Below are 23,494 nucleotides of genomic sequence, written 5' to 3'. Positions count from 1 at the left end.
TGGAAAAACAGTGGTAAAAAAACAGAACAGATTTGAAATCGAGTAGTTACACTAGAAATGCCCTGTAAACTAGAATGATTGACTTATAAAATACAATACAAGTTTAAAATTTATTTGTTCAAGCAATACCATATTGGGAATATACGAAAAGAGCGCATGCCTAGTTCTTGTTGTTGTGCATTTGTGTCATTACGGTAAGGACGCGGAAGTTGACTTGTTCAGACATGGCGCTGTCCTGTTCGAGGCTCGCCAACAATTTGTCTTTGATTCGACTGTGGCGCGTCAGAAGCAACCACATTTTCAATGGACTGTACAGCCCGTGTGTGTGTCACCAGTCCAGGTTTGTTTCTTCAAATTTGCAAACGTCGATGGATGTTGAATGAGCTTGACCTGGCTTTTGGTTTTATTGTTAACACTTCCGAACAGCGGTGTTCGACAGCTTGCAGCAATTCATCATTTAATTCATAATTATTTAAATGTCTGTGTTTACGTAAATCGTAATGATGTGCATTGCTTGTTGTTTAGTATTGTTGCACTACTGATTATTGTCCCCAATCTGGAATTGCAATTTGTAGATGTTACTCGTCGTCCGAGGTCCGACGAGGGCTTGGTCGCTATGTGACGTCCAGGCTGCAGTGGGCCAGCAGCAAATATGAAGACTTCCTTAAAAGGCGATTCCCACGCTTTTATTTGCTCTACCATACCTTTGTGGAAGGTGAGGTCAAAAGGCCCAAGGTGGCACCAAGTCAAATAAGTCATTTGTCTCAAGACTTAACCAAGTAGCAAAAATCAAGCAGTCATGACTTTGGTTAAGTGAGCCCACTCCTTAGTCATCTTTCAATAAGAAAATTCAGGGGTGAATGTGATTGGTTGTACTGAATATTGTAGAAATTGTTCGGCACTCATAACTAAGATCTACCTGTGGAGGGGGCTATAGAGAGAGGGACGATGATGTTACTGGATGATTTTGAGAGATTTCGCAGAGAGGAATAGTGGAAGATCACTCTGTGTATTCTTCCATTTTGTCAAAAAAATAAAATAATCTATTGGTAGCTGAATTGCCAATAATTATAATTATGATTTGGTGATCTGATCCTAATTCAATGCCCCCCCTCTTCAAATGGAGGAGTCAAACTTATTTTCCGAGATGCCAAAGATGTAACCAGGATCAAAGGGAAGATGTCAAGTGATGGAGTCAAGTTCCAAGATTTGTCCTACAGGGAAATGGAGAAACTCAGACAGGTGAGTGAATTCAAGCGCTTGCTTTTCAAACTTGCCTTTTGAAGCACATTCAAATTGAAGTTGCGGCAATGTGATGTCGCCGCTATTTTGTTTGTGTGCTGCAGTTTCGCCAAGACATGCTGAAAGGCATCCCGCTGGTGTTGATTTCCATTCCTCCATTTGCAAACTACCTGGTTTTCTTCTTGATGTGAGTCGCAGTCCCCAAAGTTGACACGAGGCCCGTCAAACGTTTGCCCCCAATGAATGAACGATTGCATCCACCCCCCCACACCCAGGTACTTTTTCCCCCGCCAGGTGCTGATCCCGCATTTCTGGACTCCGGGGCAGCAGGTGGAGTTTCGCCAGTTGTACCATTCGCTGAGGGCGCGACAGCATCGGCCCGTCCTGCGAGGCCTCCAGCACGCCAGCGGCCAGATGAAAGATTCTCAAATGCGCACTCGCCTCCACAACTTGTGCTCTCAGGTACGCGCGCGGAAGGACGTTTTTATAGATGAGTCGTCGCTTGGGTGATTTTAAATTTTTGGTTTTGCTTTGACTTGCGAGCAAAAAACTATTGTGTGTAGAATCTTGACGAAGGAAAGAATCCATTTAGGAATGAGGCTGCAACATATCAAAATGTGGAAAAGCAAAGCACTGGGAATATTTCCGGATGCGCTTCATTTTATGTATGCGTCACCTGCCGACGTGTGGAAAGAAACGCGTGATGCAGACCCTCAAGGGGGGGGGGGGGACATGCTGTCAGAAAACCGCAAGACAAAAAGCCAAACCATCATACTTTGTCCTTGAATTTCAGGTGCAAAATGGAGCAAAGCCCAACGTGTCGGAAATCCTTGCAGTGCGAAGCCTCTTTACGGGGACGCCGCTGGGCATGAGCAAGTTGAGTGTGGAACAAATGGTCGGTAAAAGTTGACTCCTCCCACTATACAGGAAATCTCCATGAACAAAATTAATCATAAGTTCTGTATAGACAAAAATAGACATTTTAGGCGCACACACAGAAAATGTGACAGTTTCATTTCGTGGGGGGGGGGGGGGGGGTAGATGGAGGAGGGCGACAAGCTCACATGATCTCACAAATCACAAGATCGCGTGTGCATTTTCTAGAGAAACTTAAGCCCACTGCTGTTCTTGACGACCCGCCTCCCCGGCTTCCTGATTGGCCGGCGGCTGAGCAGTCGCGGCTTGGAGCTGCTCCAGCTGGACCGAGCCCTCGGCAAGTTGGGCCCGCACCAGCTCAGCGACTCTGAAGTCAGACAGGTGCGACCCTTGACCCAGAGACGGGTGCCCCGTTGGCAGAGCCGCCACCCACAGTCGGCTTTTCTTTTTGGCCTTTTTCAGGCCTGTTACTTGAGGGGACTCAACTCGGATCATCTCGCCGCCAACCAGTGCCGAGAGTGGTTGGACCAGTGGCTTCGCGTCTCCTCCTCGCTTAAAGGTAAAAAATAAAAATTAAAAGTGGGCGGGGGGTGTTGAATATTGAACGGTGTATATGCAGCAGTGAGGGTAACTTTCCAAGATGGCTACCAACATTTAAGTCTTTTCAAATGTTTTTTTTTTTTTGCTCGCCAGACTCGGACGTGTCGCTCCTTTTGCACTGCCTGGTGTTTCTCTCCGCCAACTACCCAAATGGTATCAGACACTCCTAACGGGAAGCCCCGGGGGCCCGCTTCTGCTTGGAGGTGGTGAACAAACTTCCTTCTCACCAATTGACAACATCAGTTGTTTTTCTCGGTGAACAAACTATTTAAAAATGTAGGACTGCCGAGTTCACTCTTAAAAGCTTGCACAGAGTTAGCGGCATCCGTCAGTGTTTGATAAGCGTTTACTTTTGACTGTGTGGATTGCGGTTTACATGACTCACGGACTGAAACTCATCATGGCTGGAATTGCGTCACTGCTTTCATTTACATCACAATCTCAACTTAAGGCGAAGTGTTGTTTTAAAGGCGTATGTTGTTTCGACACATTCCGTTTGTCAGCAAATCTGCTGCTTTTCTTCCCGTATTTGACCTCAACGTGTGCACTCCTATTTTTCGAATATTTCTACTTATTGCCTTGGAACGATAGCAAAATGTCGTTAAAATAAAAGGCTGTTGAATCCAAAGCAGGATGGAAAGGAAAGCGAACCCGATTGCTTGCATGGCTGTACGTTTGCCATTTGGCCTGCAGTCAAGCCAACTGATGAGTATTGGCACTTTACAGAAACGTTTGCGTCAAGTTAAAACAAACAAAAGAATCTTTGTTTAATTGCTGTTTGTGCCTTTTGCAACAACTGATTACATTTCAAAAGGGGTTGTAGGCATCATTTTTTTATTATTGTATCATTTGATTTGCTGTGCCATATTGAGATGAACGTGTCCCTACAAATAAAATCCACTCTTCAAACCAATTTGGATGGAAAGGTTCTTTAATAAAAACAAACTGGGAACCAACAAGCTTTAAAAACAAAACTTCACAAATCCTAACGCAACAGCAAAGATATTCATGATCCTCAACCATCAAGAATAAGTGGACAGTGTCATGTGGAAGGAAGAAAGGCAAATTGCACGCCTACGAGTGTATCCAAGTGCAAACACTCGTGAGCACTAAAAAAAGGGCTGCGAGATTGTTCTGGGCGCCGCGAAAAGAAAAACCAAGCGCCCGCCAAGTGAGTCGTCTTTCACGTGAAGTCCGCCGGCGGGCGAGCGACTCACATGACTTCGTAGCCGCTGCGGATGCCTCGCATCAACACGCAGGCAAACACCACGCCCATCACCTGCGAGGGGGGGGGGGGGGGGGGGGGAATCACAAAGTCACTCCAACGCCACCCGGCAACAGGATGCGCATCACGTCACTTAGAGTCAATGTTTGCATTTGGATCGCGCCATTCTTCATTTTCCAGTACGGGGTGTCCGAACTCGAACTAAGGGCCACATACAGAAAGAAGCTAACATACATTACCTTTGAATTTAATTACAAACATGCGCAACCTGGTACGGCAATTATCGATTCTGAGATTCCAATTTTAGCAGTTTTGTGCCAATCCTACTTCTCATTGGAGACTTCAATCACGCTCTTACTTCATCGACTAACAATTTCACAACACGATCGGTCTTGTGGATGATTATGAAATCAAACGCCAATTTTTTATTTATTTTTTTAAATAAAAAAAGAAATCAAACGCCAATGTAAACAGAGCTCTTGGTTTATATTTTAAGTACTGTATATTTATTGACCTATTTAGGTAGAGCATTTTATTGTTTATAATGTTTCGTTTTATATTCGGTTTTAATGTGCAGCACTTTGTTACAGCTGTAGTAAAAATGCTTGAAATAAAGTTATACAGCACCGAAACTTAATGCGACAATTTGTCATTTTCTGCAAATAAATGAGAATATTTGGATTTGGAATTTGAGAGTTTATAGAAAAAATGAAGGGGGGGGAAAATGCACATTTTACTCAAACATACTTAGAATAGCAAAATTCACTATTCACTTATTTGTTAATGAACCGATTGTAGATGTGTGCCGACTGGGAAGCTACAAATATATATAGCCAACCGATGTATTGCAGTGCGCATTGTTTGGGCACACCTGCTTCATCCAGTGGACACTCACCTCAATTAAAGCCAGAACAAGAGCGGCGATGATCACCCACAGGATATTTTTCTTCAGCAGCTCCTCAAGAGCGTTGGCACAACCCTTGAGGGAAACCACAAAGGAATGTTAAATGCTTCTACCTGAACAGACCTCATCACAGAAAAAGGTCTGAAAATGTATATACACTATTAACTCATTCACTGCCATTGACTGCTATAGACGTCAAAAATTCATTTGAACTATTTATATCAGTTAAAAAATAATAATTGAATGTATGAAAATTTAGGATTTTTTTTTTGTACATTTACAACAGATATAAAATTTGTGATTAATTGTGAGTTGAAGTTATGCAGTTAATTAAGATAAAAAATTTAAATCGCCTGACACGATTAAAAAAAATAAATTAAGAATTCTTCAAAATTAGGGACGTCAGGCGATTAAAACTTAATCGTAATTAATCGCATGACTTCACTAGTTAACTATCACACATTTTATATCTGTTTTGAATGCACAATAAAAAAAAATCTAGGTTTTCATGCTCTTGTTAAGTGGAAAAAATGTTAAACTAATAGAAATAGTTCAAATGAATTTTTGACGTTTATAGCAGTGAATGAGTTAATGATGTACACCAGTTCATTTATTTGTGCCAGCGACAACCAGAACAATTCTGTGTCACCACCACTAGATGGCACAAGGTCCACCTGTTGCCATTCATGCAACAAAATAAATTGAAAATTGTTCAACGCCCACATTTGAGGTTTGTTGGCCTAGTGGTTTGTGGTTCTGTCCTGTGTTGCGTTCGCATGAGTCAACATGCTCGTGTGGCTTTTCTCTGACTTCCTCCCACATTTCTTTACTAACCACCGCCCCCGCCCCGCCCCCCACCGGTGTGCAACGCGGCGCTTGGGGCACAGCCTGCAGTGTAGTCAGCGAGCAGTCAAATGTAAAATGTCAACAAAGATGAGAACATGTAAGGCACACACGTGCTGCAACAACCTGTTCGTTCAGGTGTGAGACAAACTTGGCGGTCGCCTACTTCGAGTCTTTCCTAACCTTTATTCAGCCAAGGAGCAGATTTGACATAGGAAAAACTCATCAAACAAAAATGTCATACATACACAGTGAAATCATTCTAATTTTGGCGCAATTTTCTCGCAAATGGTGTGAAATCAGAACTTATTTCATCGGACTCAAAACTAACATCGTGCACACCGAAGCAAACCAGTAACCACTAGCGCAACATGCAGCCTCAACTCGGCTTTCAAGTGTTTCACACACCACTTAAATGGTGTGAACACAACTCAAGCTACAATATGTTTTGGAGTACTTGACATGAGGGAGGAGCATATAAGGACCGTTACCTTTCATAACAGGTGAGCCATGCACTCCGAAAGCTTATTTATTAACTCACTTATTCATGTATTTTTCTTAATGGGAACAATGTCACACATTCTGTAAAAATAAATAAAAAATATTATTCCTGTGGAAGTTGATGCAAAGAAATAGCAAGTGGGGGGTGAATCTTGCTTGAGAAAAACTTTCAAAAGTTGTTTGGTATAATGTGAAAAGCCTAAATTGTTGAAAACAAGTCACTATCATCATCAAGGATTTGGTGGGGGGGAATAAAAATTGGCTTTATGACAGGATTTTTTTCAAGGGTATATTGCCCAGGCCTATTAAAAAGCACAAACATTTTATAAAACATTTATTATTTTTTGACCATTTTCCAGCATCTGAAATTAATGTACGTCAAGCACTTTTATGCAAATAATACTTTTGATTTGTTACCTTTTGGTGCACTTTGGCAGAGTCGGTCATGGCCCCGATGCCGCAATTGGTGGACACGTTCAAACAGCACGAGTCGGGCACCGAGTTCCCATCAGGCCGGAAATTTCTCCAGTCGGAGGAGTCGTTCATGCCGCAGCATTTCAACTAGAAGCATAAAAAGCTCGCTTGTGACATATTGCGACAAGACGGGGACGCAAAAGCAAACAATGCAGCGTGGAAATGGCGGCAACGCCCCAGGATGTGCCGCCGCCACGCCGAGTTTAAGTCAATAAGGCAACTCACATCCTTCTGAAGTGTGTCCACGCTGGCTTTGAATTCAGCAGAGCTGTTGCTGTACCTGGTGATCATGTCAGCAAGACTGTCCTGGACCACGTCAGACACCTTGGCGGGAGACAAGATGGCCGTTTTTAAAAAGGACACATCTAGTTATGCCGTACATCCCTCCATCATTCCTTTTTTGCACTGGCAATCAGAAATCCAGTCGTACATCTTCTATCGTGCTCATCCTGAGTTGACTTTGTGGGGTATTATGGAGGACCAAAACCGCCAAAATTAAAAATAAATAAATAACTAAAAGTGAAAATAAAAAATATAATTCAAAAATTTAATTTTACACACACAAGACACGCCTCCTCATTTGAATAATATAAAAATAAATAAATGACTAAAAGTGTAAATAAAAACGAATATAAAAAATATAATTCAAAAATTTTATGCATATATATATACACACTTTTTTTTGCTGTTTTTATTTCCATTTATATTTAGGGTTTTATTTACAAATAAAATATTTTTAAAATCCATTTTTCTTTTCACTTTTAGTCATTTCTTTATTTTGAATTTTGGCAGTTTTGGTCCTCCATAGGCTTTACCCTAGACCGGTCGCCAGCCAATCGCAAGGTACATAACGAGTGTCCGAAATACAACTTAAAGCGGTGCTTCTTAAAAAATTAAATACAAAAAAGTTTATGCTAGTGGCGACATTAAGGTTACAGATGACGTAAAAAATATCACGTGATATAAGAAGGCATACTAAATTAGTGCTATATTTATTTACTGATTTATATTTTCTGGCCTAGAACGTTTTTCATACAAATACTTATTGTAATTGTTCTAGCATAACTTAATGAAAGTCAAAAGCATGTTCCACATTGCACACAAATTTGGCCTCCATCACACTAAAGAAGTAATGAAAAGTTAAACGTGACGGGGAAAACATTTTGACAGGCTTACATCAAACTTTATAAAACGCAACTTCCAGCTGCAGTTCAATGACCTCTCGTAACAAAAATGCCATCAGTGTTTTGAGAGCAGACTGATCCAAAAGGTTACAGTTGCTTTAGTCTTTACATTTTGTTTCCTAAAAAGCTCAGTGCCAAGATGTCATGCTCATCCTCACGTAAGCGCTCTGAAAGGGAATAGAGCATGTAAACGTGTATTTATTACCTTAAAAAAAAAAAAAGGGATTATACATATCAAAGACTATTTTTGAGCAGTACTAACTTTTCCAAAATTGGATCGCGACAACGGGAAAATGTGGCCGGCAGCCAAAACTTTACCATTTCTGGATTTGCAAAGAGCGTCTAATGCCAAAAGAATGTTTTGGTGGCTCACTTTGTTTCTGAAGACGTAACCGGCGATGGCTGCGGCAATCTGAACAAGTATGACCAATGAGAGAAGGATGGAAAACTGTGGGAGAGAGAGAGAGAGAGAGAGAGAAAAAGCAGTGAAACACCACTAGAGCATTTTTTTGGGTCATTTGGTGCCATTCACGCGGCGACTTGTTACCATGGTAACCATGCAGTAGTTCTCCTTCCAGGCGCCGCAGCAGCCGAAGAAGGAAATGAAGAAGATGACCACGCCCACGGCGATGATGACAATGGGTGCCCCCGAGGCCGCCGCGTCACTGATCATGACGGTTTGATGCAAGGACACCTGAACCAGGACCCCCACCACGATCATCGCCACGCCGCATAACTGCAAAAAAAACCAGCAGGACAGGAGAAGTCAAGACAAGAAGTACTTTTGCTATTCGTATCGAATTTCTCAGCTGCCCAGTTAGGCGAGCGCTTTGCTTATCGCACATCAGTCGGCCGTGATGAGTAAGCAAAAAAGGACAGCAACCAGACGGAAGGAAGTTGCAATATTTTGTGGCCGCCGTTTCTCAGAGCGGACATGTTGATAGTCAAGACATTCATGAGTCAGTGTGTGACTCGTGAGCTCTTTCACAAACGCTGTGACGGTAAACTGTTGGATCAGGTGGGATCGCCTTACGCCAAATCTGGGAAATCAATCTGAACAATGATTCGGTTGAGCGCAGCGAGTACAAAAAAACATGACGCACTTTGGAGTCCGCCATCATGAGTGGCCCCTCCCCCGCTATACAGAACAACAACTTGAAAAAAAATCACCCAGTTGCTTTGAAAGCAAATCGTCACGTCGCGACAGATGTTGGCCTTGTCACGCACGTACAGCGAAGCCTTGAGATAAAAGTTGAATTTATTCTGCGCTCAAGCTCATAGTTCAAAAACTTGTCTCAAATCATAACTACGTTGCTGTAATTAGTCATTTTTTATAGAGGATAAAGAAAACCGTGTACGCATGTGAGGATTGTCAAGTTATCCATAACGTCTTACATGTGTTATTCCAGCATTTGCTTTTAAATGTCCCTTGCTTTAAAGGGTTGGACAACCACAGCTATTGATGCCAACTATTAGCAAGTCAATGGGATTTTCTATTATAAGTTAGCATTTACGCTAGCAGACCACTCTTAAGTGAACATAGTTAGGTTGTTTTTAAAATACATGTAATTGCCTTTGTTTTCTGTTTAGTTTTAGAGTAAACCTGGCCAAAAAACAGCTTGAAGCCTCTCTTTTTTTTTAATGAACTGTTCACAAGTTGCTAAACTGCAGTTGAAATGTGTTCACCATCGCAGCTCAAGTTTGCGCTTGCAAGTCAAAAGCATGAAACTTGTCAGTCCAACTGATGGCTCGTATCTTAAAATTACTCATGTCACCTGTATCTCAGGTTTGCAAGGTGCCGTGTCACTTTGTGATCTTTGCAGTGGTCAGAATTATCTCAAGCAGTGAATTGACTCTTCTTCAGGTCAAACGGCCAAAAAGATTCAGCTACCCAGCAAGTGAAATTCATTCTAGCTTTTAACTCATTGGTATGTGTGCCCCCCCCCCCCCCTCTTTAACGAAGATGTGCTCACCCTTGGGAAAAACTAACATCACACAATATTTACCATGTTCATGTCTGTTCTACCGGTCTGATCAGTCCTAATGGGGCAGGGGGGTTTAAGAAGATCAAATGCAATTTAACGAATTATTTTCTAGTTACAAACCATGTGGACACAATACAGCATATGGAATGAGGTTTAAAAAAATAAATAAAAATAAAACACAGATCCCAGAGGATCACCTGACTTGGGCAAATACTCCCACATTGAGCATTCTTGAAAATGTTTTATATATATATATATATATATATATATATATATATATATATATATATATATATATTATTTTTTTATCTGGTGCCAAATGTGAGAGTCAGCTTGAGACACGGCCAGAAGTCTCAAGAAACTTCAACTACCGCTTCCTGTAGTGGAGTGTCGGTGATAAGCCATCATGACCAACACACAACTGTAAATCATCAAGACTTTAAAAAAATATATAATAATTATAACAGCGACATCATTTTTACACGAGCACGTTTTCATGTAGCAAATTGATCAATTAGTATACAGTGGACTTTGAGTCGGTTGGAATTTCCCTCCAGCTTCCTTTCAAGTCCGGATGGACGCTCAAAAGCTTGCAATTTCAGAAAAAGTGGCAAACTTTCTACCATCCAGACCATGGCTACCAACAAAACATCCGGGAAACGCGGACGGGAGTTGTTAGGCTGGAATGAAATATACAGCGAGGCCAGTAAGAAAACAAATGACACGGCAGGTCACTTTATCAGTCGTATTTTAGAGGCCCTGCCCCGTGCGTTTTGTTCCTTTTGTTGAGCAGCTCGCTGGCAACGTAAATATTTGAATTGGAGTCAAATAAGCAGCTAATGGGTGCTGTGGGGAAACAAAGGAGCCAACAGAGCAAGCAAACACGAGGACATCAGTCCTACAAAACGTCAGGAGCTTGAATTAAATAAAAATGATGAAGCGTTTACTCACTTGCAACATGTGCATGAATCATTTCAGTCTCTGACATTATGCTACATTACGGATGAGTTCATCGCAACAAAACATCCACGTCGTCAACTATTACAATGTTCACAAAAACATTGCTTGAAAATTAGTTTCATTTGTTTGTTATTTTGTCAATGAGACGCTTAAACCGACATGACCCGTAGCTAAACTGTTAAGTTGACGTAGTTTGGGTGTCTTTTAGTGGCACAGCCTCTTCTCTTGACATATAACAGAAAAAAAGAAAAAAAAAGAACTTTACTGACAAACTTGAAAACGCTGATTTTCTACAATGAGCAAAAAATATTTTTTAATTTTATTTTATTTTTAAAGTTGAGCAATTTAAGTAGAGTCTTCCATCAATCAAAACACGTCCGAAGTCCAAAAACTGTCGACTATCTGACACGAGTCATGAAAGTCGGGTCATCACCAATCACTTAACACAAAAGTAGCTCTCCAATTCTAATGCGTCACAACATCAGAGTCAACAATTGCAGCAAGTGTCGTGAACTGAACACGAAGGTGTGTACCCAACAAACACCCCAGAGGCAATTATTTGTATAGAAATTAAAGTCAATTTTCCCAGAATGCAAGTTCCCTTTAATAAGACTGTCCCAATGTGATTTGGGCAAATGTTGCTGAAGAAATGTGTCCAGCCCTGTGCTGGAATATAGCGTTTGCGATTGTTGGAGGCAAGGCTGGACGCAAAACCCAGATTAAACTGCTTCAGGCAAAATTGTGGCAGTTTCTTCTGTTGCGCGATAAGGATTTATTCGTGGCATGAGACAATGATTTCGTCGATGAAAAATGTTGCATTTACACTTTTTCTTCATATTTGCCTTTTCTGTTGGCAGTGAATTTTCTCAGAATAGGACTATTTTCCTAAATATAAAACTTTCTTCAATTAATGGTGATTTGTTCTCTTTTGAGAAATACCACTTTCGTCATGTGTAATTTTGTTCTCGGAAGACAGACTGATATTATAATGCGGAAACTCTTAATCTCTGACAACTGACTTTATTTAATGTAAGATTATGATCCCCCCCACACTTATTTGTAGAAAAAAAGTTATATTATTACAGCTTTTTTTAAATTTATTTAATTCTCATAAAAATTACATTTTACTCTAATTGGTGACAAAATATGACTTTCATGAAAGATGGCTTGGCTTGAACAACCTTTCTGGCAAAAATATTCATTTATTCCTATTGTACTGTGATTAAGTATCACTTGATTTTCATAATATGCCAACTGAACATCCTCATCTGACATTTTTCTAAAAAGGAAAAAAAAAAAGAACACAATTGTAATGTTTTTTTGATAAACTACGACCGAAAATACTTGATCGGGAAAATTACCACCCCTTTCATGTTATGCAATTTATTTATTTTTACTTCATGGAGGCAAACCATGCAAGTGTGTAAAGAGAACAAAATCCACTTTGTCATTCACATCTTCCTCTTTCCTGTCAAACTATAATTGAACGTGAAACAGTTCCGTCTTGCTGGACGAGACAGAAAAAAAAAAAAAAGTCACATGACAAAGTTTCAAGCTTTACAATCTGGTCATAAGATTCACATTCCATCACCAGCACTTGCTGTAAAGCGCTTAACACACACACACACACTTTCAGATGAACTTATCGTGTGACTGGTGTGCCGGAATTTTTTTTGGGGGGGGGGGGGGGGGGGGGCAGCTGCTTTGTCAGGCGGTGGCGTACGTTGATGGAGATTTCATTTTATACACGAAGTAACAAACTGAGACCAAAATAAACAAGCATCGTGAAAGGGGCCAATTAATTTTGAAAACAGTTAGTTCTGATATATATACACACACACACATTTGTACATGTTTTTAAAAGATGACATAGGTTATTATTAATATCATTATTAATAGCGATCAATTGCTATTCACATGAATCTTCTGGTTCCCTTTTGATAAACATATCGTATAGCTATGGGGTGGGGCTGGACGTCTTTCAATATTTTTAAAAATGTTTCCCCTTTCATTATTTGAAATTTTGGAGCAATGCCATCAGCAGTTTATAGGAAAAAACATGTTCATTGGATTAAAAGATAACTAGTGATAACACAAATCAGAGACAGCCGTCATTTTCCCACCACTTTTTTTCTCCCCACCCATGTCAGAGTTCAAATCACATGATTTGAAGTATCTGCCAATACAGAGTCCCAATCCGATACCTTAGCATTAAGAAGAAACAAAGTGGACATTCAAACTGTCTCACTTATCTTTTTTTTGTTGAATTAAAAGTATCCCAAAATAATGCCTCATATGGCTTACAAGTCTTATACAGCAGTGGTTCAAACCAAATGAAAAATAAAAATCAGTGGCTATGCATGAAATAACAATGGCAACTAATTACATTTAAAGCTGCAGTGCATCCCTAACCCTTCATAAAAATAAAAAGTCATTTTCAGAGGTGTTGACAATGCTGATGTGGCCCTTCAGCTCTTCTGACATCTTTCTGTTATTTTCAAGATTTGATCTTTTAAATTTCACGTCAAAATACGACATACCCAAAGTGAGGTAACGGAAATGACGGATTTGACCTAGGAATGGAAGGAGCACAGCCCCTCGTCTCCAGCTTGGTAATGAAAACTAAAGACTCTTTTGCCATTTTGGTCGCAGAAAAGAATCATGCAAAAGAACTGACGCGTTTCCTTGACCGGATATCCTTCAAAACAGAATAAATTCACAGTTGGGGAGGCAGGCAAGGGTATAGCCAGAGTTGCCAACCTACCTATAAAAATTCACATCCACAACAATTTGCCTACATTTCCATAGTTTGGAAATTTAGGACAAGAACATTACCATGGAACAGTTATTGCAGTATATGATGCAAAGTTTGAAACAAATCTGCAAAATGTTCAATTGCATGACATCATCATTACTCTATAAGCATAATCATTAATAATAATAAAAAATAGCTTCAGTATTTTATTATGAGTGTATTTATATTTATTGCCTTGTCATGAGAATGTAGTCACATAAAATGTATTTCAAAATATTTTCCTTAACATGGAATTTATGCTCTCTTTGAGCTACAAGTGTTAGAACACAAATGGATATATACATATACATATACATATATATATATATATATATATATATATATATATATACATATATATATATATATATATACATATATATACATATACATATACATATATATATATATATATATATATATATATATATATATATATATATATATATATATATATATATATATATAGTGAAATCCAAATTGATGTGAACCATGAAAATGTTCAATTAAAAGAGAATTAGGAAACTGGGTCATTTTGCCCTCTTTTTTTAAGTCCTTAAAATGTCAACTTCCTCAATTCATTACATATTGACAAAACTTAAAACATTTTGTTCCTTTATTGAAGCTGTGGTTTAACGTTGTTGTTTTTTATGATTAAAACAAAAAACTGTTTTGTCACTACCTATACAAGTTTTTTTTTTTTAGCAAGTTCAACTTCAAACACACCCGTTGTTTTGCTCTTTATTGCGGCATACACAGGAAGTCAACGATCATGTTTTCCGGTTTGGTTACTGCATCTTAACTCCATTTTTTTTTAATCCGATTTTTTTCCAACTGATATTCATCAATTTTCCCAATCACGTGATCGGAAATCGTAACAACTCTAGCTGTCACTTCATTCCCGAGCTATAGAGACTTGAAAACATGCGAGACTCACCCAGAAGATGAAGTTGAAGAAGAAGAGCAAGAACTTGACGCATTTCATTCCCCCCTCAAGAGTCATGGTTGGAGAGGATCAGCTTCCTGGATCAAAGAAGGGGGCGACATGAAACATTTTTCATTTTTTAAAGTGTGTTCAGGTGACGTGTGTGAGCAGCAGCTGCTTCCCAAACAAGAAGAACATCTGAGTCATTTCCCCAAACATGCTGACAGAACATTTTAGTTGGGAGAAGTTCGAGGCAGTGCTACAAATCAATTTCTAGGACTAACAAGAGTTCTAAAGTCCCTAAAAATAGCTTAACTGTGAATTTCGTAAGCCCTGACATCCAAGCAAAGTCACCCGAGCAGGACCTCGCGCCTCGCCGGGTAGGAATTTCGCCCTGCCTCGAACCGTTAACTAACACCACCACCAAATTCGACGACAACAAAGCCAGCTTTGTCCCCCCTAAACGACATCGAATCAAGCCAGTTAGCCACCTTATTGAATTTGTTCAGTTTGCCCTGTCAATTAGTCGACGACGCGTGGACGTAGCACAACTTCTTCGAATATTTTTTTAAACAAAATTGGGAGGATTAAGGCGTCGCTATATGATAAAAAGAAGAGGGTGGGAAAACACATTTTATGGCAAACCTCCGCAAGGAGGAGACGCGTTATTTGTGTTTTTTTTTATGGCCTACCTTTTAAGAGATGTGTAAATTCGGTGGACGGAGGACAAACAGAGAAAAGCGTCGAAGTTTTTGGAGAAGTTGCGTCGCTCCTTGTTACTTGCTGCTTGCTATCCCCGCCCCAAGTGAGGAAGATGACGATGACGCTTGCCCTCCTTCGCCTCTTATTATATTGACCTGAACTCACGTGATACGTTCATGGCCTCCTCGTTAAATCAAGCAGCGCGGCTTCACGCCCACGGGACAAATCATCACTTTTATTTTTTTTCCAGTTTTCAATAAGTCACCCGAATGCCTCCTAAAATGTGATTGGATTGTGTGGATGGATATTGATTATAATAAACCTCACAATCAGAGTAAACCCTTACTTTTCTAAGACAAGTTTTTTTTTTTTTTTTTTTTTTAGTAAAACGCCTCAAATCCACTGCATTCTCCTTTTCCATGAGTTGCAGGAAGTTCTTTGATGTACAAAGAGATGGCTAAAAATACAAAGGCCACAACTGTAACAAAGTGCAGTATATAAAATATGAAAGATAAAATAAACACTATATATATATGTGTGTGTGTGTGTGTGTGTGTGTGTGTGTGTGTGTGTGTGTGTTAGAGCTGTTAAACGATTACATTTTTAATCAGGTTAATCACATTTTAGAATTTTGATTAATCACGATTAATCGCTTAGTAAAAAAAGTTTTTTTTATCAACATTTTTTCCCCCACCAAATTTGAAGAGCACCGGTTATGTGTTAATTCTTTTGACATTTATTGTTATGAGGTCTTCAACATTTTTGGATCCACTGCACACGCTCATCCTCCTCTTTTTCCAATCAGTTCATTACTTGCATAATTTAAAAAGAAAAAAAATATGACCAATATTTTGACATATTCTAAATGTGATACGCAAACATTTATTAAATGCTTGTAATTATGTTTATTGCTCTCACACAACCTGTGTTACCTTAAACGTAACCATCCACTGTCACGCTAAAGGATAATCTATGGTCAAAATAATAGTGCGATTAATCTGCGTTAATTCATGATTAATGTAATCATTTTTTGTGATTAATTAATCAGCTAACGCTTTAACTTTGACAGCACTAATATGTATATATATATAATTAAAAGACTGAGCTCCTTTTAAAACAGAGCAAATGTAAAAACAGAGTTAGTCAACTTTTTATGGTCAAAAACAGAGAAGACCCATGATTTATGGGCCTCTTTAGCTGCCTAGTGACGGGCGGGCCGCATGTCTATTTCATTGATCATTTGGGTTGATTGGCCTCAATCAGAGCTCCCACTATGCCATTATAGATAGCACACAGGTCCTCACGGGGTGTACTTAGACTGCAGTTCACATTCATGCAGAGAATGGAATCCTTAGGTACACATCACAACACATCACTTAACAGGCTATACGCTATCTATCTTTAGACCAGTCTAGCTTTGGGCTGTACTAACCTTCTGAGACACCACTGGAAGGTTCTCACACTCAATAGACACAAGAAGAGGTACATGATCATACATAGATACATCATATTCAGTCTTTATAGGACTAATGCTAGCATGAGAATCAGCAGTACTAATACAGTGATCAAGCCAAGATGCCTCACTGATATAGGTACAAGCTATCAGCAGGTAAAAAGCTTTTGACAAGACAACATGAGATCTTCACAGAACGGAACTATATGCTTGGCAAGAATAAAATGATCTAAGATGTCAGCATTTACGTCTGCACAACAAAAATGCTTGTGGACAGGTTATCATAAATAAAAGAATTATTAAAAGGAAGCCTGTTCAAATATCCATCATCATTGAGTCTGGACTCATAAGATGTGTAAACATTTAAAATGACAAACTCTGTCATTTCACTTTACTTGAATGCCAATACACCAGTCTGCTTCAAGTCTGATCACGGTGATAACTGGATCAAACCTTTTTTTTTTTTATTGGGTTGGATCAAACCTTTTGTGCCACAGGATGGCCACACCCCCAAGAATCCTCCCTCTGACGATTCACTGATACAGATGAGTAGTAATTCTCCAGCGCCACAGGCACAGAAGTTTTCATTAACAGAGTTCGATCCCCCCAAATCCTGTTTGGAGAGAAACATCTCCTGCAAACAAACCATGTCACATCTTTGCAGCCGGTTATCAACCACGAGTCGTCAGTCGGGTTCTCTCCCTCGCTGTTACCGCGACAAGAGTCCTCATTTTCACAGAAATGAAGTGCAACAGTTCATCAACCACAATTGTCTTCCCGCACTGAGTTGTAAAAACAGCTGCTTCAGAATGAGGGCAGTCTCCAAACGCATGTCCATGCGCCATCTTGTTTGTTTGTTTGTAGTGTGATGATGTGATCACTACAAACCACTTCCTTTCCCTCTATCTGGCTGCTTTCTTGAAATTAACTGTTCACAGGAATTTAAAAGCATTTTCTTACATTTATGAAAAAGCTCCAGAATATTTTTTATTTATATTTACAATTATATTTGGATGAATGATAATGCTGATTTCAATGTTTGTGATTATAACACATTACTTTCAAATAAACTAAACTAAATCATTTGACCAGTTAATTTCTCTCATAATCTAATTTGTACGTACGTACGGGACAAAGAGCTTTACCAGCTCAGTGGCCTGGTGGTAGAGTGACTGCTCTGAGACTGGGAGGTTGTGGGTTAAATCCGCCGGCCGGGTCATACCAAAGACTATAAAAATAGGACCCATTGCCGCCCTGCTTGACACTCAGCATTAAGGGTTGGAATTGGGGGGGTTAGATCACCAAATGATTCCCGAGCGCGGCCCCTGCTGCTGCTCACCACTCCCTTAGGGGATGGGTCAAATGCGGAGAATGAATTTTGCCCCACTTGGGTGTGACAATTAGTGGTAGTTTAATGTTTTAGTTTTCATTATGTATTTGATATTCAAGAAGAATTGATGTTCCATAAATATATGTATATGAATCATTATTGGATTGAATAAAAAAAAGAAAGAAGAATCGATTCAGTTGATTAGTTTCGATACCCAGCTCTAATTTTTAAGGGTACTCAAGAACTAATTCATATTAAAATAATATTTAGGAATCAGTTTTAATACTTATTATTATCATCATCATCACCACCATCATTGTTATCATTATTATTATTATTATTATTATTAGTAGTAGTAGTAGTAGTATTACTTGTGGGGTGGGTGGGACAGAAATAACAAAAGCAATTTTGATTTAGTTTATGTTTTAAACGTCTATTTTTGAACGGCAACAATCGAAACCACGTGATCGTCTGTTTTTCAATGCTCAATAAAGTTTTACGAGTAGAAAAACAAAAACAATCTGACAGTGCGATGTTCTGATTGGCTATATTTTTTCCGACGTAACAAAGCCGACTAGGAGAGGGCGGGGCTAACGACAGCAAGCTGCTGGTGCTATCATCATGGCGGGATGCATGAAAGAACGAAACCGAATAATCACGACAGGAGCCCGTTCACTGCTTTTAACGGTGCTGCTGTTGTGTTTCGCTCTTACCTCGTCACAAGCTACAGGTAATGTGTGATGTAACGATGTATTCAGATACACGACACATGCATATATACTGGGCATAGAGTTAAGTAACGCGACAAGAGACTGTTTGGTTTAGCTTCGGCGCAAGTTAGCTTGTTGCTATTCATGACAACACAACCTGTACAAGTTGATGATTACATTGAGATCAGCTGTTTCAGAAACGTCACACAACTAGACATTCAAACTTAAATCCCACTTTCAAGAGGTGTGTGCCATTGGAAATCTTGCTAAACACAGTAACCGACAACAAACTGACACGATATCAAAACAAATTAATATTCACACGATAGATTGTCAAAGCTGTGGGTAAGTGAGGAAATGTGTTCTACGTCATCAGTATTTGTTTACAGTGGAAAAGAAAATATGAACGCGAATAAAGCGGTTTGATTGCAATTCAGGTTGCACGATCGAGTGTGCAGCTCGTAGAGTGGCCGGCGGGTAACCCAACACCAACTGCCGTTTGTTCAAAATGTGCTGTTGATGTCCTTGTATGGCAAATTAACCTTTGTGCTCTCGCGATCCAGGTAGCAAGCCTCCAATCATCGATCTCAAAGATGGAGAGAAGTACGAACTATCGGGTTCCAGCCTGTTCTGCTACACAAACGCCATCGTACCAAACTGGAGGCAAACCTGGACGAGAATTCAGGTTGGTCGTATGAACAAATCCAAGTTGAGTGAGACTTGATCAGACTCTCACCGTCACGGCAGGAATGATAGGGATTACCCCCCAATTAATTTCAGTAAATATCAATTATGAATAAAATAACTTCTCTTGTCCCATAACGCTTACAACAACAAAGATATGGATTACAGGCAGAACGTTTGACAGTTTTACGATACTTTGTTCTTAAGTGTTGGTTTAACTTTACATCAGAAGAATTTTCCAGTGGAAAAAGTATTACCTGATGAATTTAGATGTAGGCTATAAATGTAAGCAGTATACAAGCAACTGGCGCTGTCACTAAAAACAATTATTTTTACCATCTTTTTAGATCACCACATGTTTTTAATAAACTTGGAAACCTGGTGGCCATCTCTGGTACTGCTTTTATTCTTATCTCACGGACCGATATTTCGTGGATGCACGTTCCTCCAAAACCCAAGGAATTAAATGTGGGGTTCCACAAGGTTCAATTTTAGGCCCATTCCTTTTGACTCTTTATATGCTTCGCCTTGGGAATCAGGAGATACGGCCGTCAGCTTCCACAGTTACGCTGATGATGCACAGCTTTACATTGCTGTGTCTCCTGATGACACAGCGCCTACTGATACCCTTTAAAACTACATTTTAAATATGAATTAATGGATGGCAGAGAATTTCCTATGGCTCAACCAGGACAAAACAGACGTTTTAGTTATCGGGCCTAAAGACCAGAGAGAGAAACTTTTATTACCAAAATTACAAGATGTGTGAAGAACTTGGGGCCTTTTTTTCTTGCTAAAACGTTTCCCAGAAAGGCAGATAAAACCGACCGATGAATTGGTCGGGCCCCAATGTGTCCCCTTCAAGCGACTCTTGTGTATTTCACCAACGTCAAATACCGTAAATACTGTTTGGTGGCTTGGCCTCATAAAATGAATGGCGCAGGTCCGTGTTTGGAGTTCCAAGGTGTTCAAGGCGGAGACGGTGCAAGGTGAGGAGGAGCTGCAGCAGCTCGAACGCTTCAGCGTGTGGAGCTGGTTGCAGGGTTTTCTGCACGAGGGCCACAACGAGACCACCATCAACATCCACCTGTTCAGCAACAAGACCTGCTTCAAGGTCGAGCCCAGTGATAAAACCAAGTACACCGTCAAATCACTGCGCAGTACGTCGCAATCATGTCCGTGTTTTATGTGGAAAGGTGAATCTGTCTTGGGCCAACTCATTGTATTTTCTTCCAGAGTTTGACATTTATCTGTTTTTGGTTTTCCTGGTGGGTGTAACGCTATTTGTCTTCGCCGACTCCCTCAGCAGGTAATCTGATATCAGCAAGCGAGTATGTTATTGAAAGTTCTGAGGCAGTTCTGTCTTGTTCCCAACTTTTTTTTTTCTTTTAACAATAGGAGTCCGATTTTTTTCTACTCCGCCGGCATCGGCACAGGAATGATCGCGTCCCTCATCGTTCTCTTTTTCATCCTGGCCCGTCTTTTGCCAAAGGTAGCGTTGTAGCGGCCGTCTACTAGAAAGAGCCGCAAGTATGCCCGGCGTGCTAAAAACACATTTTGCCCTTTGTTTCCACAGAAAAGCCCTTTTTATATACTGATTGTTGGCGGCTGGTCCTTCTCGGTGTACGCCATCCAGCTTGTCTGCAGGAACCTCAACGTCATCCTTCGAGAACATTGGCCCGTGGCTTTGGGTACGTGCAAGTCGGATAGAATCTCGTGGTTAAAAATATATATTATTCAGTGCTATCGAGAAATGCGGGGATTTCTGTGTTTAAGTGGGCGTCCCCCCTGCCCCCCAAAAATTTATATGATTGTTTTAGAGTATGCAAAAATATATGTCGCCCAAATAGTTCCCTATTAAGAACCAACCTTGAAAATTCTTGATTTGTGTTTAATAGCGCCGTGCAGATCCAGCTTGTCTTTTTATTTTTTCCCACCCGGCAGGTTACGTGGCCGTAGTCGGCTTTATCAGTTTTGCCGTGTGTTACCGCTACGGCCCCCTGGTGGACGACAAGAGCATCAACATCCTGTCGTGGACGCTGCAGTTGTTCGGCCTGTTTCTCATTTATCTGGGAATTCAAATCCAGCAAGTTTCCTTCGCCATCATCGTGGCAGCCGTGATCGCCAAGAATCTCGAGTACCCAATCATGATGGCCCTCCCTGCAATATGGTGAGTGCTGCCGGCCACAAGAGGGCATAAGAGAGCTTTATATATATATATATATATATATATATATATATATATATATCCCAAAACTTTATTCAATAATCTTAATTCATCAAACAAGTACCTTAAAGCACATGAACAAAAAATGCTAGGGGGATAACTAAAAATACATTTCAAATAAAATTATACGAATGTTATAGTTGCATTTATTTTCATACAATGTCTAATTGAAAAAATATAAAGCCTTGACCCTTACAAACCTTTGGTGTATCAAATCAATACAATTAAAAAAATTAAAGCAAAGTGGTGAAATAATAGTTTTGATCGTTAACAAAGCAGCAATGAACGGCAACATTTACAATCCAAACTAAACTTTTAGTTGAAGTTCTGGAAATGCTCAAGACGTGATGTATTATGATCTGAGCTAGTGGCAGCATGAAGATGTTGAATAGAAGTAGCCCGAGAGTGGACCCCTGGGGTACTCCACATGCTGTCTGTCATTCTTTCAGTTTCATGTCACCAACTGCAAGAAAATACTCCCAATTTTGTAAAGTTTGAAGCAGTTGCGCTCGTTGCTGTCCAGGAAAATTCGCCGGTATGTTCACTGGAAGCCGGAGAAGCGCCGCCTATTGACGGAGGAGGAGTATCGCAAGCAAGGGGAGGAGGAGACGGTGCGCTCGCTGGACGAGCTGCGCAAGTTCTGCAACAGCAGGGAGTGCAGCCCGTGGAAAGCTGTCAGCAGGCTTAAGTCCCCCAAAAGGTGCCTGCTTTCTTTTCAACTCTTGGAGATGGAACTGATTATTTTCTTATCCGTTTATGCATCTCCCACTAGTGTTTGTGTTGCCAAGTAGATGCAATCTGCCCAATGTCCAGGTTTGCCGATTTCATCGAGGGCTCCTCCCACTTGATGGCCAACGAGGTGTCGGTGCACGCGCAGGAATATGGCTGGAAGGACTTTTTCGACACGGACGATGAGGAAGATCCGTCAGGGCTGTGCCAAAACCAGAGCGGGCCGGCGCAGACGCCTTTTGAAAACGACGGCGCTCTGCCGCACCAACACCAACGCTCGTGAGCCGAGTCCTCGCGTGTCAGCCGCCCAAGGTCACATTTGCCGGACAGGAATGTAGAAAAGGCAACACAGTGAATTTTTGTCATGGGGGCTTTGCTCCTATTGGCTGTTCCGAAACTCAAAACCTGGGTGAGCTGTTGGCGACTTGGTGCAAGAGGCGCATCGACGCCCTGGACGCTTTTGGTTTTTTAATTGGATGTACAGGACTGTGCAAAAGTCGCAGGCTACAGTTAGATTTGTTTTTTTTGTTTTTGTTTTTACAGTGCCTCAATGAGCATGAAATCTAGAATGCCATGCTGATAAGTAGATCGCAGACCTTCACCAAATTGTTTTAGTTCGCAGGCTTCTATCGGCTACTGCCAATATTGGTCAACTTCCAATGGATTCATATTGACTCACATGGCTAAAAAAACAAAAACAATAATGCACCCTTTTCCAGATGTTGACGAAACGGATGTGATGAAATGCAGTTGGTTGATCTTTGTCGCGGCATTCCTCGCTAAACTTTAGTGCGTTCATTCGTGGAAACATGCTGAGTCTTTTTAGTTGATGTTTTACAAGTCATATTGACTTCTGTGAAAAAGACTCTAGAAAACAAAGCCGGAGACTTTTGCACTGTACTGTACTGTATGTGAAATAGTTTTCTTATGTTTGTACAAAAAAAAATTTTGTCTCTTGAATGTCATTTGTGAAATAAATATCCAGATCTGCTGAGCTGGGAGTGAGTCTCACAAACTCCAAAAAGTCTCCAATAAAATTAAGTTGGCAACAGTTGAGTCAAAACGCAATTTTCTGATTTGATATTGTGTTTGTTTGTGGTATTAGAATTTAACTAATTATTCAGTCTTCGGGCTCGTATTGCGAAC

The 23,494-nt window shown here is 40.3% G+C and overlaps 3 protein-coding genes across 3 annotated transcripts; 2 read left to right on the top strand and 1 right to left on the bottom strand.

Moving 5' to 3' along the window:
• The first annotated feature begins 176 nt into the window (after positions 1-176).
• Positions 177-4,012, top strand: letmd1 (LETM1 domain containing 1). The gene is made up of 9 exons (XM_086068944.1): positions 177-340; positions 576-715; positions 1,127-1,242; positions 1,347-1,429; positions 1,518-1,704; positions 2,036-2,137; positions 2,347-2,499; positions 2,581-2,677; positions 2,812-4,012. Exons 1-9 carry the CDS (start codon positions 225-227, stop codon positions 2,886-2,888), a joined length of 1,071 nt encoding a protein of 356 aa, XP_085925070.1. The 5' UTR covers positions 177-224; the 3' UTR covers positions 2,889-4,012.
• Positions 3,632-15,365, bottom strand: cd63 (CD63 molecule). The gene is made up of 8 exons (XM_086068945.1): positions 15,206-15,365; positions 14,526-14,611; positions 8,397-8,585; positions 8,223-8,297; positions 6,891-6,989; positions 6,609-6,752; positions 4,839-4,922; positions 3,632-3,997 (listed from the first exon to the last, which is right to left on the bottom strand). The coding sequence occupies exons 2-8, from the start codon at positions 14,589-14,591 to the stop codon at positions 3,932-3,934; spliced, it is 723 nt and encodes a 240-aa protein (XP_085925071.1). The 5' UTR covers positions 14,592-14,611; positions 15,206-15,365; the 3' UTR covers positions 3,632-3,931.
• Positions 15,366-18,573: 3,208 nt separating this feature from the next.
• nemp1 (nuclear envelope integral membrane protein 1) lies at positions 18,574-23,399 on the top strand. Its single transcript, XM_086067360.1, has 9 exons — positions 18,574-18,728; positions 19,272-19,393; positions 20,336-20,552; positions 20,629-20,701; positions 20,791-20,884; positions 20,969-21,083; positions 21,337-21,562; positions 22,143-22,319; positions 22,433-23,399. Exons 1-9 carry the CDS (start codon positions 18,620-18,622, stop codon positions 22,629-22,631), a joined length of 1,332 nt encoding a protein of 443 aa, XP_085923486.1. The 5' UTR covers positions 18,574-18,619; the 3' UTR covers positions 22,632-23,399.
• The last annotated feature ends 95 nt before the right edge of the window (positions 23,400-23,494 follow it).

The sequence above is a fragment of the Leptonotus elevatus genome, chromosome 2, assembly GCF_054856555.1.
Source record: "Leptonotus elevatus isolate MCC_2025b chromosome 2, RoL_Lele_1.0, whole genome shotgun sequence".
In the NCBI taxonomy this organism is placed as follows: domain Eukaryota; kingdom Metazoa; phylum Chordata; class Actinopteri; order Syngnathiformes; family Syngnathidae; genus Leptonotus; species Leptonotus elevatus.
The sequence above is the reverse complement of the archived record's forward strand: the minus strand, read 5'-3'. Positions and strand labels throughout refer to the sequence as shown.